At 43.1% G+C, this 16,705-nt stretch overlaps 1 protein-coding gene across 2 annotated transcripts in view; it reads left to right on the top strand.

Annotated features, from left to right (window-relative positions):
* The window catches only part of LOC126328425 (box A-binding factor-like), a 470,780-nt gene that overhangs the window by 450,309 nt on the left and 3,766 nt on the right, over nucleotides 1–16,705 (top strand). For both annotated transcript variants that reach the window (XM_049996035.1, XM_049996033.1), the window contains exons 7-8: nucleotides 8,160–8,295; nucleotides 16,654–16,705. The exon at nucleotides 16,654–16,705 is cut by the window's right edge and continues 3,766 nt beyond it. In XM_049996035.1, coding sequence (XP_049851992.1) covers nucleotides 8,160–8,295; nucleotides 16,654–16,705 — 188 coding nt within the window. The remainder of the gene's footprint in view (nucleotides 1–8,159; nucleotides 8,296–16,653) is intronic.

The following is a 16,705-nucleotide window of genomic DNA, read 5'->3' as shown; positions in this document are numbered from 1 at the left end:
CATGTTTGGGTCGAGTTACAACGTCCACTTCGCGACAGACCTCAGTGTGCACAGTACCACCTTTCCTGGCTTCGTCTGTTGAGGAAGAATTGATTTCAATTCTCCCACTGAGATTCATATACCTCATTGAAAGTGTCCACAGCAGAAGTCAAACCGTAATAAAGGCAAAGGGTGGACACACTCCTTATTAATGTGCACTGATAGATATCTAATAGATTTCCAGTTACTTAGTATCAGATAGTATCACACTGACGATCGGTAAGCATGCGACAGCATGCGCTATCTAACGTGTTCAGCCTCATACTCAGAGTTCTGTTGGTAATAGAAAGGTTCGGTCAAGTGTTTTGGAAAGCCCTGGGGCTACTAACAGTTTGTATACCCAGCACCGGATCGAATTACTATAACTATTCTACAATACAGGATCAAAGTTGGAATATTACACACTTCGTCCATCGAAGGCAAATGGAACAAATTGGTTGGTTCTTTTTACATTATATGTGGCCTATGGTGCACCTTAAGGGGCTTACGGAGGCACCATTTTGTTCCTGGGCGGTTGCTGTGAACCCGAAAAACATGGTTGTTGGGTACCAAAACCGGGCCCGGATTCCAAGACAGCTGAAATCTTTACGATGTATTTCTAAGGTCCCGATCTCTAACAGCATTCAAAATTTTCTTGAAACCTTTATCCGTTTACGAGATACAGAGATTCAATGTTACCCTCCTTGTACACATTAAATGCGCAAGTAATATCTGGTGCGAGCCGGAAACGTAGTTTATGAAGTGACATAACACTGAGAAATATGCTATAAAGTATTTTCATTATCATTATAAGCCAACGTTGTAGTACTTGAACCCACGAAAAATTTTATTGTAAGTAAAATACGGTCTCAGGTGTAAAATTAGGTTTGCATGATTTCAGTATTCGTGTAAGTAAATTACCAAAATTTTACTGACCCATAAAGTTGTTTTCAAATACGTGACATGCTTTGCTGTAGCAGGGAAAAGAAGGGAACCAGCGAAAAACTGCTCCTATCGACCACAAGAAAGGTTAATATGCTCCAGATTTAAGGGACTCTGACTGAAAGGTGGGGTACCAGCCGTCTCATTCTGCCTTCATGTTAAAAAAATTTCCCAACAATTTTGTCATTCGAACATATTCGTGGTTTTTTTATGCTGAGAGACGGATATAGTGGCAGTGGAAATGAGATGGAAAAGTAATACGTAAAAGAAGATAGTGGATAGTGGTTGAGGCATAGAAAGAGTGAAGAAGACAATGACAGTGTGAGAGAAAGGGATAGACACATTGGCAGTGAGACAACAGTGATGAAACAGTAATAGGAAAAGCGTGAAGGAGACAGTGCCGGCGAATAAAGAGAAGGAGAAAGTGGCAGTAGGCGAGAGCCAGTGATAACGAGGCAGTCCATGGCAGTGGGAAGACATAGAAACAAGGAATGAATGAGATAGTAACAATAAGACAGAGCAGGAGGGAGACAGTGACAGTGAGATGAGACAGTGATAGTAGAACAGACGGAAGGGGACACTGGCTATGAGATACGAGACAGTGACAGAGACACACAAAGAGATGATGAGAATGAGTTGGGCTGAATGAGTGAGTGAGACAAGTGTGAGCGAGTGGGTATGAGCGAGTTACAGTGATGGAATAGTCTGCGCCGGCCGCAGTGGCCGAGCGGTTGTAGGCGCTACAATCCGGAACCGCGTGACCGCTATGGTCGCAGGTTCGAATCCTGCCTCGGGCATGGATGTGTGTGATGTCCTTAGGTTAGTTAGGTTTAAGTAGTTCTAAGTTCTAGGAGACTGATGACCTCAGCAATTAAGTCCCATAGTGGTCAGAGCCATTTGAACCATTTTTTGAATAGTCTGCGTGAGCGAGTTACAACTAGGGGATCTTGTGGGAGACAGATATGAGTTACATGTTAGAAAAACTGCGAATATGTTCGCACTCTAAAATTTTAGTGAAAATCTTTGAAGGCGCTGAGGAAGGAAGAATGGAGGCAGCTGGTCTCGGACACTTCAGCCTTTTAAAACGGGACCATATTAGCCTTTTTTTGAGCTCCGATATGAACATTTTTCCGCTGCTATGTTACTGCACGATTAGTTACATCAAGTACACAGCACTCGTGGTGTGTGCTGGCTGCTGCATGCACGCCATGGTTGCCCACATTGCCGCGACGTAGGAAAGTGGTGAGTGGTAGACCTGCAGTGGTCGATGTAACTGCCAGGATCGAATGTGTCGTGCTCGAGCTGCCGGTCTTTCGGGCGCCACACACTGTCGGTGCCAAGAACGCAGATGGCGGCTGGGAAGCCTTTCTGTTATTTAGAGTGGGAACAGGGCAGACTCGTCGTGGCTTGTCGGCACGTGTGTGGCGGACGTGCCCGCCGCCGGCTTCGTGACTGCCGCGGAAACACGCAGCGCAGCACTGCACCGCTGCTCGTAGCAGCCAGGCCGCCGACTGTCCACGGATCCCCTGGCTTCTCTAGCTCGCTGCTTCCTTCTGCCTAAAAACACTAAAACAAGGAAATATCGAAAATGACCAGAACGTAAACACCACGGTGCAGTGTGAAACACTGCGTTTACAAGCAGCTCCTGCATTCTATTACGAATGAAGTGAAAATTCTGATTATGGTTCTGCGTCTGCTGCAGAATTTTTAACAGCAAATGAAAATTTGCGTCGGACCGGTACTCGAAAACAATTTCCCGCTTGCCGCGACCGGTCATCTTAACCACTTCGGCTATGCGAGGACGCCTCCAGGAGTGGACCCTTGTGCTCTCAACACACTGAAGGGTAACAAGTCATGGCATAGCGATCTGCACGTATGCAGATGGTGCGTACGCACAAGGTATAAAAGGACTGTGTACGGGCGGAACTGTCATTTGCACACAGGTGATTCTGACCGCCGGCCGCAGTGACCGAGCGGTTCTAGGCGCTACAGTCTGGAACCGCTTGACCGCTATGGTCGCAGGTTCGAATCCTGCCTCGGCCATGGATGTGTGTGATGTCCTTAGGTTAGTTAGGCTTAAGTAGTTCTAAGTTCTAGAGGACTGATGACCTCAGCAGTTACGTCCCATAGTGCTCAGACTCGTTTGAACCATTTTTTGATTCTGACCGCTCGACGGGAATTACCAGTCTCTGAACATGGAATGTCAGTTGGAGCTAGACACATGATACATGCGATTTCCGAAGTCGTATGGAATTGAATATTCCGAGATCCACAGGGTCGAGAAAGTGCCGAGGCTACCAAATTCCAGGCATTACCTCCACTTAACGACCGGCGGCGTTTGAAAAGAGTTGTCACTGCTAACAGACAAGAAGCACTATGTGAAATAACCGAGGAAATCAATATAGGCGTACGACGACTGTATCCGTCATGATAGTGGCGTTAATGGGCTGTGGCAGCAGACGACAGACGCTTGTGTGTTTGCTAACACCACGACATCCCCTGCAGCGCCTCTCCTGGTATCATGACTATTGATTCGGCCCTAGACGACTGGAAAACAGTGGCCTGGTCAGATGAGATCAAATGGCTCTAAGCACTATGGGACTTAACATCTGGGGTCATCAGTCACCTATACGTAGAACTACTTAAACCAAACTGACTTAAAGACATCACACACAGCCATGCCCGAGGCAGGATTCGAACCTGTGACCGTAGCAGCAGCGTGGTTCCGGACTGAAGCGCCTAGAACCGCTCGGCCACAGCGGCCGGCGCTGAGTCCCGATTACTGTTGGTAAGAGCTGATGGTAAAGTTAGAGTGTGGACCAGACCCCAGGATGCCATGGACCCAAATTGTCAACAAGGCACTGGTGGTGGCCCCATATTAGTGTGGGTTGTGTTTACATGGAATGGGCTTGGTCCTGTGGTCCAATGCACGGATAACTGACTGAAAATAGTTATCTTCGGCTACTTGGACACCATTTGCAGCCATTCATGGACACCATGTTATGGACGGCAATGCGGCACGTCACGGGGTCATACTTGTTCGTGATTGGTTTGAAGAACATTCTGGACAATTCGAGCGAATGATTTGGCCGCGCAGGTCGCCCGGCATCGAAACTTTATGGGACTTAATCGAGAGGTCAGGTGGTGCACAAAATCTTGTACCGGCATCACTTTCGCAATAATGGTCGGCTATGGAGGCAGCAGGTGACTTCCAACGACTTGTTGAGCCAACGCCACGTCGAGTTGCTGCACTACGCCGGGAAAAACGAGGTTCCTTACGATATCAGGAGGTATCCCACGACTTTTGTCACCTCAGTGTGTTACTGTCATTATGGAAAGTGTTATATAATGCCAGCACAAGTGAGTAATGACACTGTTGACAAATGGAGGTTTGGGTCTCTCCTGAAGGCGCGCTCAGATAGCGGAAGTGGTTAAGGCGATTGCTCACGACAAGCGGGGAATCCGGGCTCGAGTCCGGTCAGGCGCAAATTTTCGTTTGGACTGAAATATTCTACAGGTGATGCGGAAACATAATAGCAAATTTAAAAGTCAATTCTGAAAAGAAGGTAAGTGGTGTTAGCATCACCAGTAAACACCAATTACAAACTCTGGAGTGGATACCCACCAGAGTCAATCGGATAATGTAGATAAAGACCGACGAGTTTGCTCTCTCCTCCTGGATATCTGGGATAGGTTGAAAATGCACCATGGCAGTAGCAGTCAAGGCTTGGCGCATCTTTCAACTCGTTTTTGTCCTTATTCCAGTCGTCCTGAAGGATTCATGCTCAGTCACAGGGCCGCCTGCAGGTGCGGAGGTGAATACGAAGGAATCGCAGAATACATTGACCTGCACTCGGCATCGTTTAACACCTTCAGGTATAAAGTTCTGTTAGGATCCCGAAATTGACAAATAACTATCTGTCTTGTAAATGAAATCTCGGAGCTTTAATAGAATAGAAGGAAAGTGAGATTCAAGAGTGCAAAGCAGAGAGGATACCATACAGATTGTGAGTAAAGTGGAGTGTAAGGTAGTAGAAGGGACTTGATCAGTGACGACGTTATGCGTGTGCTTCTCCTGCTCTCATGATCAGGCTTCCATATCGTTGGTAGCACTCGTATTTGTACACTACGCGAAGGAAATAAACAAAGAAATGTTGTTATCATAACTGCCTTAGTTCAAAATCTTAGGTTTAGCTAACTGTAGATTTGTGTTGTATTTGCATAACGGTAGTTATAATACATTTTCTGTGAAAAATTCAGTTGTAAGTTTACAGTGCTGTATAATGTTGCTTAGTGAGTACTAACAACATCTCTGTAAGGGGAACAATGATCTTCAGAGCCTGAGCCACAGTCGCAAGGTCGCATGGCAGTGGAAACAGTAATACAATGCAGGCAAGTGGCTGTGAGGTGTAGACTCGACGTACATTCCAAGACAATAATCGCCAGCTGCTACGATGAGTACTTCCCGACATCTATTCCTGTTCTTGGTTCTTTCTTTCCTCTTACTATCTATGAGTCACATGCCTTTGCTCACCTGCATGCTTTATATCTTTTACCTTAAAAGTAACAAGTTGTACAAAAATGGTCATTTTTTCAATTATCATGGTGTTGTCAAAGAACATATGCACAAATTGTGAATGACTGCGATAATCGTGATTATGATTGTTGCTTTGTAGTTAGTGGACCTACGTAGTATCTGACGGTGGCAATAAGGCTCACACAGAAAACAAATAAAAAATCTCTCTAGTGAAACTTGTAATGGAATTTTAGTCCGACTGAATGTCTTACAGCCTCGTACAAAGATGTCACTGCAGCTACGGTAATTCGGAAACAATGTTTCTGAACGAATGTAGATTTGGGGCATATTTGAAGAGGGGCAGCATTTTCTATCTAGACACTCGTCTTCATGGAGTATGATAAACTTCGACGCCTAAGCTAAACCGATTATACAGATTCACCTGTCGAACAACGGTATCCTAAACGTCGGCGATGAATAAGTTTGTTCCGTTCCTCTACTTTCTTCCCCTTAGCCCAACACTCCTAGTCACCTCCATTCTCGTCGTGATGCGGGCTCTCAAGACTGTCCTTCATAACGACTCCAATTTATTTGGTCATCAGACATGCCCTCTCCCTCGTAAAGGTCGTAAATATCCTCTATCCACCTATCCGCTCACTCCTCTGCGTCAAACAGTGGAATGGCCATTGCTTTTTTAAGGTACCGAGCTTGATGTTAATTTCACGCAAGATTGTTTTCACTTTCCTATATGCTGAATCAGACTCTCGGACAATCATTTCTTTTTAGATTTTCTCACATTTTTTCTACTACCATTTTGCCTTAGCTTCCTTGCCCTTCCTGTTTATTTCATTCCTAGGTGTTATTGCTGTATTCTTGTCTTCTCCTAAATATTGTTGTACGTTCTTCTTGCGCCTGTTACTTGAAATATTTCTTCTGTTACGCAAGGTTTCTTCGCAGTTACCTTCCTTGCACCTGTGTCAGAGTAACGATTGTGACTGCTCTTTATAGAATCGTTAAGTGCCTTCTCTTGTACCCACCTCCTTAGCAAACTTCGAACGTGTGACATTCCTCAGTGGTTCAGTATCTCACTCTTTACCAAACTGACTCTGCTAGACAGTTGTTTTGACCTTCAGTGTACCCATCGTCATTACTAAGTTGTGATTAGAATCTGTGTGTGTTCCTGAGTATGCCTTTTAATCCAATATTTGATTTCGAAATCCCTGCCTGACCATGATGTAATCCAACTGTAATTTTTCCGTATCTCCTGGCCTTTTCGAAGTTTACCACCCCCTCTTGAACAGAGTTATCGCTATTACTAGCTGTAATTTACTGCACAACTCAATTAGTTCTCTACGTCTCTCATTTCTACTACTAAACCCGTATTCTCACATAAATCTTTCTTCTGTTCCTTCCCCAGCCACCGTCATAAAGGTCTCCCACGATTATTAAATTATCATCTGCCTTCACGTACTGCATTACCCGTTCATTATCCTCGTGTAGCTTCTCCATCTCTTCATCTTCTATTTGCAACGTTGGCATGTGTACCTGAACTATCATTGTCGATGTTGGTCTGCTGTCGATTCTATCGACAACAACCCTGTCACTGAACTGTTCGCAGTAGTTCTCTATCTGCCCTACTTTCCTACTCATAATGAATCCTACTCCCATTATGCGATTTTCTGCTGCTGTTGCTATTATTCCATATTCTTCCTACCAGAAATCCTTGTCTTTCCATTTCACTTCACTGATCCAAACTATATCTCTATTCAATCTTAGCATTTCCGTTTTTAGATCTTCTACCTTTCCTATTATGTTCAAACTTGTAACATGCCATCCTTTGACCCGTAGGATGTTATCGCATCTTTGGGAAAAAGAAGGTTTCTCATGGTCACCTTCCCCTCGGCAGTCCCCTCCCTGGAGTCATAATACGGAATAAAATTTTCATTCTGCAGCGGAGTGTGAGCTGATATGAAACTTCCTGGCAGATTAAAACTGTGCGCTGGACCGAGACTCGAACTCGGGACCTTTGCCTTTCTCAGGCTTTAGTCTGGAATCTTTTGCCAATGGAGATATAATCATGACACTTCCTCAGTTACAAGCCACATGCCATGTGGATACACCTGAAGTGTCCTTAATGCAGTGATTTTTGTGCCATCTGCATCCTCATCCCGTTGATCGTTGCAGATTCTCCCGCTTTTTAGGGGTAGTTTCCATATCGCAAGAGGTTGCCCTGAAACACTGTCAGTCCGAAACTGTCTTGGCAGAGGCGCTTGGCAAGATGGGAGTGACTTTCTTCGGCCATCTTTGCTAATGGTTTCTTTTTTATTCTACATTTAAGTTGTGGCTAGAGTAGAATCTGGGACCTAGGACTTTTGACTACTACCTCTAGACCGGCGAGACGGTCACTAAAATAGAGTAAATATTAGTTACGGAGAATATTTGGTTTTGCTAAGTGATCATATTTCGTGAATTCTGACCGAGTGTTGCAGACATGTGGATTTTCTTGTACTTGTAACAGAACACAGAAAGAAAGAACATCTTAATATTTTTCAGGGCTATTGAAATGAATTCATCTTGAGCATTGTTGTGTACTTTTAAAATCAAGAAATGATTAAGGATAATTATGTTCGTACTATGAAGAGAAAGTAGCGCACGTGACTCATTGGTGTTCTTGTGGTTACAGACTCGGAAGCGGAAACCAAAGAGCTCCAGTTCCAAGGGCGACGGCGCTGGCGGGGGCGGTAACGGAGGCGGGGGCGGTAGCAGCACTCCGAGCGTCCTCTCCGCCGCATCCGGCATCGTCAAGATGGAGCACCCAGGTACCAGCCTGCCTGCCTGTGTGTCTGTCTCAGCAACCCATTACCTTTAGCATGCTGTCCTCTCAAGCGTTCCCCAAAGGCGATGCGAATATCCCTTAAACAGTCATGTAGTGACGGACAGGGATAGCAAGAAGTTAGTTGAAGGAATCGGTGAGATTTACAAAACAGTGACTCTGCGCAGGGAGTTAGTAAACGGCGTACAATGGTCGAACAGCTCTTCATATGCCACACATTTCTGTGGTCAATATTAAGCGACGCTTGACGTCCAGCGATTACACCGAACAGTGAATGATTGGAAACCAGTTGAGTTATGAATCCCTCTCTATCCTGTGGCAGGCTGATGTAAGGGTTTGGGTTTGGCGGATGCTTTGAGGACATTGCCGGCCACCACGTGCAGCGCCAACAGTGAAGTGCGGAGAAAGTGGTGGTACGGTGTGCGGCTGTTTTTCGTGGTTGTGGTGTGGTCCCTTTATTGAGAATAAAATTTTAAATTCGAAAGGACATTTTACAGCATTGTTCACTGCGCACAGTAGAGGAACAATTCGGAGACGATATCAGTAAGACAATATACTCTCTTATAAAACTTCACATGTGGGACCATTGTGGACAATAACTTCCCTGAAAGGGGCTGGCCTGCCCTTAGTACCTACCGGTATCCAATGGAACTCCTTTGGGATGAGTTAGTATGTCAACTTCACTCAAGACCTTACGTCCAGCAGTACTAGGTGCTCTGGTTTCGGCTCTTGAAGAAGAAGAAAAATAGGCTGCCATTTCTTGACAGACGTTCTTAGGCCTCACTGAGAGAATTCAAGCCGTCAAAAGGCGAATTGTGGACACACAGCATATTATTAAGAACACGAATATATGTCCGGATACTTTTGAGCAGGTAGTGTACGTGTGTTCACTGTACCTGTGGTAATCGCTACACTAAATACCTCCCCGAAAGACGAAAAATATGAAGTCAAGTTGTAAGGCTTTATTAGTTGATGACCAAAAATGCACAATTTTAAGTTAAATAAATCCACGCCGTATCGCTTCCAGCCTAGTGCAAGTCTTTCTATTTGGCTGCTTATCTACAAATTTCGCTGCATATTTACTCCAGTAACTTGTCAACTTTGCTCGTGAGAGCTTTTCGTCCCACGGAAATCTGAAACGCTCTTCGGGAATCGAAACACAGATCTTCGCGTCAGTAGCACGGAATGGAATTGGTCACCTCTGAGATGTTATCCCCTAGTAAAGTTATTTTTATGAAGAATTTGAGTAATAAATATCCTGTAGCTAGTAGAGTCTGCATTCGTGCAATAAACGGATTGATGCATTGCGTCAGTACAATGAATGATAAGATTACTGAGTGAATGCTTGTGCACCAGCTGGAAAGCACTGGAACGTATTTGGATCAGATTTTGGAAATGGGTCATCCCTAGCAAGAGGGCTGATGTCCTGACTCTCGAATCAGGGTCTATTATTTTGAAGTGAAAGCACGTAAGTCATTCGAGTAATGTGCAGCAATGCGTTGTAAGGGTCGCGAAACTGAATTTTACGACTGTATGCGAGAAAACTAGTATGTCCTCTAAACAGGGACTTGGTCTTCCAGCGGTTGTTGCCATTAGTGTTTAGCATATCGCCGGCGTAAATTTTTTTTAAAAAAAGGACGAACTTGACGTCCTCTGTGAAAGAAATACTGCAAAGTCGGTGTTATCGCGGGGCTTACCCGCAGAAACCCGCTCCGAGACTGTGCAGCAGGTTTCATATCGGTGACCGGTTGGCTATCAGCGAAAGCCAGCTAGGCCACACACGCCTTGACGCACGACAGCCGCTAACCAGTCCCTGCTCTGCGAGGCAACACGGCTTTCATAAATTAAAGCACGACTTACCACACGCAGAAAACGCATAAACTTGCCGAATGTAAACGACAGATTAAAAGAATTATCTGTGTCCATCTCTTTTCTTCCAGGACGTGATTCGAGGGCATACAACCTCTACACCCTTATTTTCACGTGGATCAGTGTATTACATTAGAACTTATTTCTCTTGATATACCAATTGTTTGTCTTAGCCTTCATTTCAGTACAAATAAGGTAATAGAGGATTTCAAAAATTAAACTACACATGTCGTTCCACGCTGCGACCATTCCCCAATAGAATTGGTGCACTTTCAGAAGACAGTACATGTTCCGCGTTCCCTGCAGACACACAACAGGTGGGTACGAGCGTGCGAGTAATAGGTGGCGGAAACTCGAAATGTACTACAAAGTTGGAATATGTGGGACATTACGATTTTGGTGGGAAAAACGTCTAAATTTCAAACAGACCCACCATGAAATTATGGCAGTATATGGACAAAATGCAGTGTCACGACCTTTCGTAATGAAATGGTGTCAACAATTCTACCAAGGCTGCACAGACGTGTGTGATGCTGATGGGGAAGGACGTCATCGACGTCGGCCACAAACGACAATGTCCAGGCAATCGAGAAATTGATTATCAGCAATCGCAGATTTTTCAGTAACGAAAACGACCACATAGCGGTTATCGAATGGCTCTCCGACCAAGAAGTGGATTTCTATCGTCGAGGAATTGAACGAGTGGCAGCATTTTCTCAACATTATTTATCGATACTTAGTGGCTTTGTGGGAAAGTAGTATCATGTATCTTCGTCGCTTTGAAGTGTAATGCAGTATTCAATATAGAAGTACTTCGCTTGCCATAATACTGTATAACTTACTTTTCAGTCCTTCCTCATTATGTGTCACTAATAATCATAATGAAGCACTGAAGTCATAAGTTGCGAACACTAATCAAGCTGCGTATGAGAGCTTCCAGCAGGAAAAACATTGATGGTAGATCTTTTTGCTGAAATCTCTCGTCAGTAACTTTGTTATTGTCCGTAATGTAGGGCTACAGTGCCCTGTTATGATAAAAAAGTGGTATATAATTATTAGTTTGTAGCGAAAATAAATTATGATACAATCCACACAACATCTGAAGATCAGAATGTAAGCTCACGTACACGTATGGGAAGAAAATACAAGTGTCTGACAACAGATTCTTGTTTTTATAGGTCTTAGATACCATAAGCAGCCAAAGTTTCCAAATGACGATCCAACATGGACAATATAGAGGTTAACTCACCGAATATATCCACTGGACGCTTGAAAGCAAAGAACACAGTTCTTTCATTGATCATTGACAATCGGTAGTTGTCTTCTAAGTCTGGCGCTGTTGCTAAGTAATAAGTTTAAAACTACATTCATCTACGCACATTGATATTGCATGTGTCCACACTTCGCCTTTATGACGACTTCATCTGTCCTGGGGGACAAATTCAATGAAGTTATCCGTGTCTGTGGTGGAATGGCAGCCCATTCTTCCTCAAGATCCGAATCCAGAGAGGGAAATGATGTTGCACACTAGGGTCTGGAGCGAAGTCGTCGTTCTAACTCATCGTGAAGGTGTTCCTCTGCCTATCGTTCGGGACACTGGGCAGACCAGTCCATTTCAGGAGTGTTATTGTCCACAGATCATTGCCTCACAGATGCTGCTTTTTCACGGGGTGCATTGCATTATTGATACTATCAATCAGCGCCTCCAAAGGAAGAAGGGAAGGAAGGTAAGGGCTAAACATCTTGAATCATCTCCGAACTCTTTCTCTTCTATACACACCACCCAATTTTATAAAATTTAATATTTTACGCATTTAGTGTTCACTTAATCGCAATAAGGAGACCAAACACTAACCACGTAAGGCACCATCTTCTCCATGATTAACTGCTGGTACTACACTTGATGACAGGGAATACTTTCCAGGCATTTACCAGATCCAAACTCCCTCATCCGACTGCCACAGGGCACAGCATGATTCATCACTCCCAATCATTCGTTTCCAGTGCCCACCGACCAATGGCGTCGCCCTTTAAGCCACCTCTAGCATCGATTAGCGTTGACTACAGAAACATGTGGTTTATAGGGAGCTACTCGACAGTTGTACCTCATTCTTTTTAACTTCGTACTCACAGTCATTGTGTTTACTGCGCTGCTGGTAGCGCTTTGGAACTCACTAATGATGCCTTCCGCTGTTTTCATGCGATTTTTTACAACCACACTCAGCAGTGTTCGATGCTTGTTGCCCGTCAATACTTGAGGGCTGCCTGGGTCTCGTTTAGCTGTTAGGTATGATTGTTCCTTCGCGTTTACACTTCACAAGCACATCACCAGCAGTCGACCTGGAGAGCTTTAGAAGGGTTAAAATTTCCCCGATGGATTTGTTAGGTAACCTCCCATTGCGAAGTCACTTAGTACTCCTGGCCGACCCAATTTGCTGTTACTGCTTCTCTACTCACTACAGAATACTTCCTGACTCATTTTCTGCAGGTGTGTCCGTTTCTTGTGATGTCCAGTGTTCAATTCCGCGTTACATATTGGTCTCTGTATACTTCCAATTACACAGTGGACCTGTACGTTTACGGATCAACCCTCTGCTCAGGCCAAGAATTCTTCAGCTTATGTGCTGTTTCACCTCTGTAACTCATTAGTGTGTGTGTGAGTGTGGGAGGGGGGGAGGGGGGAGGGTGAGGAGGGCTCCTGGCCTCACAACAACCGTAATTGGTGCTACTGGTGCCAATAATTGCAGATTGATTATTAAAAGATTCCTAATTTGAAAAGTGCAATCGGATTTGTGCTCATAAAAGGTTATTTTCGAGTAAGAACATGTACATAATTCTTAGAGCTGCATGCTTTAAACTCTGTGTAGCTGACATTGTTGAACATGTACTCGATTACTTGGTGATTTTTGAAAGTGACCTGAAGGTGATGTCGTTGTCGTTCGTTGTCGTATGATTTTCACGGGGAAACATTTGTATGTAGACGGTTCGGTGCCATCTACATTAGTTTTGATAAAATTGTTACTTAGTAAACTGTGTTTTTAAGTCTTTTACAGTTTCGTGTACTCAGTTTAAAGAACGGGGGAGATAAAACTGGATGTCCCTTCGTGACTTTATTGATGTGGACCGCCCTCTCCGCTCTCCCAGTTAAAATTTTTACTCCTATCAGAGTTTTGGTGAGACACTAACATAAAAAAATGCAGATTGATTTCTGGATACCTTTCACTTATTAATCTCTAAACGTATAAGACACACAGACGCTTCACCGAGAATATTTGCTATTATTGTGCTGTACCCTAGGAAGCTCGTAAGTTAAGGGCGACTGCCGACATTTTGAGAATGCCAATCGGAAAATACTTGTTGGGGACCGCAGAAATATATAATTAAATTTGTTTGAGATATTGTTACTCTCCATTCTGAAACTGATACTTCTCACTAGCTGTCGTTAGTAGCAAAGAAGGAAGTGTACGTGTCAGATGATTTCTTTGATAAGAAAATATGGACGCTATGTCTCGAGATAAAATTTTCGTAGTTAAAGTAGCTAGGAGCCGCCTCTGTCACGAAATAAAGGAGGTGGAATCATGAACTTTATTTAAAATACTGCACACTCAATTCTGGGAAGAAATAAACAATCGACAACGTAGCGATCGCTTCTTACTAAATCCTGTGACTTTAGCACGATAAACAAAAGTACTGAACTATATTCAGTTGTATTATATAACTAATTTATTAATAATTGTCTCACGATTGTTGTTCCCTCGACAGTGCTGTTATTAATGTCTGTTGACGAGGTTAATTTTTTGCTCCTTCAGCCGGAAGAAAAAAAGAGAAAGAACCGCGACATTAATTACTTCATCCTGTTCAGTATAGTATTTGTTTAGGAATCTCACTAGCATTTTATATTTTCCATATATATGGCATTATTTTAGTTTGCAGTGGAAATGAGTCGTTGGTTTGTGAAGTTTCTGTAGAAAGCATGTGTTGCTGCTATTTCAATCAGTATACCCCGCGACGCGTAGGCAACAGAAGTTTCTTCTTTGTCGCGCTGGTTGCGTATGCAGCAAGGGGCATATTGCTGTCTCCATACCTTCACGTTAAGCAGCAGCCGTGTGACTGAGATTGTGTTTCGATCACTACATCCATCTGTTAATTGTTAGTTTCATACTAATTACACACTCAACGGAAAAGAACGGAATGTAACATAAGAGAGAGTTTGTCTAATTAAGTCAGTCATTTCGTAATAATTTCAGGCGGCAGAAGTCGGGTACGGGTTTCTTAGAGATTCGGACAGACGTATTCATTCACAAATAAAGATTATTTTACAATGAATTTAATGTTGTAAGGTGTATATGTCACCTGGGGAAAAGTGTGGTTTTTATAAACGATATAGTTACTGTCGCTTTTCTGGCTTTATATGGAAACAAACTTCGTACTTTTATTGCTGCCTCTATTTTTACAGTTTGTCCAATGTTGCTGGGTACAGATAATATAGTATGAGATCAAATTATTGTGATCACGTGGCAATATACATATTAAAACTAATAAACTATAGAGTGAGTGCTAACCGACAAGATCGTATTTCGACGTATTGCTTGTTACAGACGCGCGTGCAGTCTGTTAGACAGAAGACGGAGCAGGCGAGTGGACCCCTCATTGATACTGAGCAGCAAATTTTTCCATTACCGTTGGTGACTGCTGTGGAGGCATCATACTCGTGCTTCGTATTCACGTACACAACATGATTAGTGGAACACTATCGTAGACGCGAGTTTGTTTGCTCCCAAGATTAATTGGAGGAGTACCTGTTTCACTGTGCTTTATCAGTAAAGCTTCACGCATCTGCGTGGTCGGAAGTCACATCACACAGCGATTGCACGTACAGATCCACATTTTTCTCATTAGCTGTCCATAAGTGAATTAAATACACTGGAATGAAATTAATGGATAGATCGGAAAGAAGTATCCATTCAAAAACGTGAATCCTACTGCCACAAGAAAATAAATAAATAAATAAGTAAATAAATTCTAAATGAACAACACTAAATTCTGGATGTTCTACAGTATTTATTTATTTCGTTAACCGATTTTCGGCTTAAATGGCCATCACTAGACTGTGAAAACTTTGGGAGCCAAAAATTGGTTAACGAAATAAATTAGCACTGTAGAACATACACGAATGTTCTACAGTATTTATTTATTTCGTTAACCGATTTTCGGCTTAAATGGCCATCACTAGACTGTGAAAACTTTGGGAGCCAAAAATTGGTTAACGAAATAAATTAGCACTGTAGAACATACACGAATGTTTGCTTCTCATTTATCATCAAAAAGTCCTCACGAAAAAAATTATCATTTGTGGCGACGTATTCATTACATTGCAGATTCAGCACTTTTGAACAGTCTTCGGTGATTTATAGTTTCTTTTCATCTTGACTAATTTCATCCTCATAGTACATTTTATTGCAATGAATTTAATGCAGTTTACATGTGTATGTACTATATAGCAAGTCATGATTATCCACCAAAACCGTTTGCACTGCGGCGCTATTCCCTCATTCCCCCTTGGGAACTCAGTCAGTCTAGTGGGTAAGACGATTACTCGCGAAAAGCAGGAAACACTTATTCGAATACGAGTCTGGTAAAAATGTCCACGTGCCACAACCCATTCCTAACAGAAAGACACAGTAATTACTTTCATCGAAGCAGAAGACTAGCGTACAATGGGAGTCAGTTTTGGGCTTGAAATACGCCTTTAGCGTACGATAACAATAAAAATAATTGGGTAGGAAATTAGGGATTCCGCTCCTAATTATAATGTAAATCTAATGCTTGGACGGAAAAACTGGATTACCAATTAATGGAAACACACAAACTGATCCAACTGATGTAGTTTCACAGTTCCTTGTCGCAAGCCATGATTTATCAATAGAAAACAGAAGAATCTTGCAATCCAGATGGTCATATTCCTACTGAGTAATGGTTTGGGTAGTTATATTGTATATTTTCGTCAAACTAGGAATAAAAGTTTTTATCAAGGTTCAGAAAAACAGTGTAGTTGGTTATTTTATATCAATGACGCGCACAGCGTTCCCAGAAGCGAACTGCATCTTCCAAGGTGATGCCCATTCACGCGCCTGTAAATGTCAAAAATATGAGTATGAAGACTGAAGGCTGCATTATCTGTCTCCTCTATATCTGCAAAAATGAATATTAAGGAAGCATTGTACTTTGTATTTGGAAAAACAGTTGCACATTTGTTACCATACTCCAGCATATTCCAAGACACTGGAACAGTTTCTTAACGAGGAATGGAGTAAAATTTCACTGATCGCTATTCATAAATTTATAGGCACGTTTAGTGTAACATCAGGTAGTTCTTCGTTGGACATTCTGTTCTTCCTCTCATTCTGCTAACACGTTATCGCACTTGGGCAGGTGGAGCTTTCAACTGATGTGTGTGTCCTGTGGCTGCTTGCAGACTCGTTCGTGTCCGGCGACGTGAGGTCCGTGGTGGGCGTCGGCGTCGGTGT

Source organism: Schistocerca gregaria, chromosome 2 (genome assembly GCF_023897955.1).
Source record: "Schistocerca gregaria isolate iqSchGreg1 chromosome 2, iqSchGreg1.2, whole genome shotgun sequence".
NCBI lineage: Eukaryota > Metazoa > Arthropoda > Insecta > Orthoptera > Acrididae > Schistocerca > Schistocerca gregaria.
The sequence above is the reverse complement of the archived record's forward strand: the minus strand, read 5'-3'. Positions and strand labels throughout refer to the sequence as shown.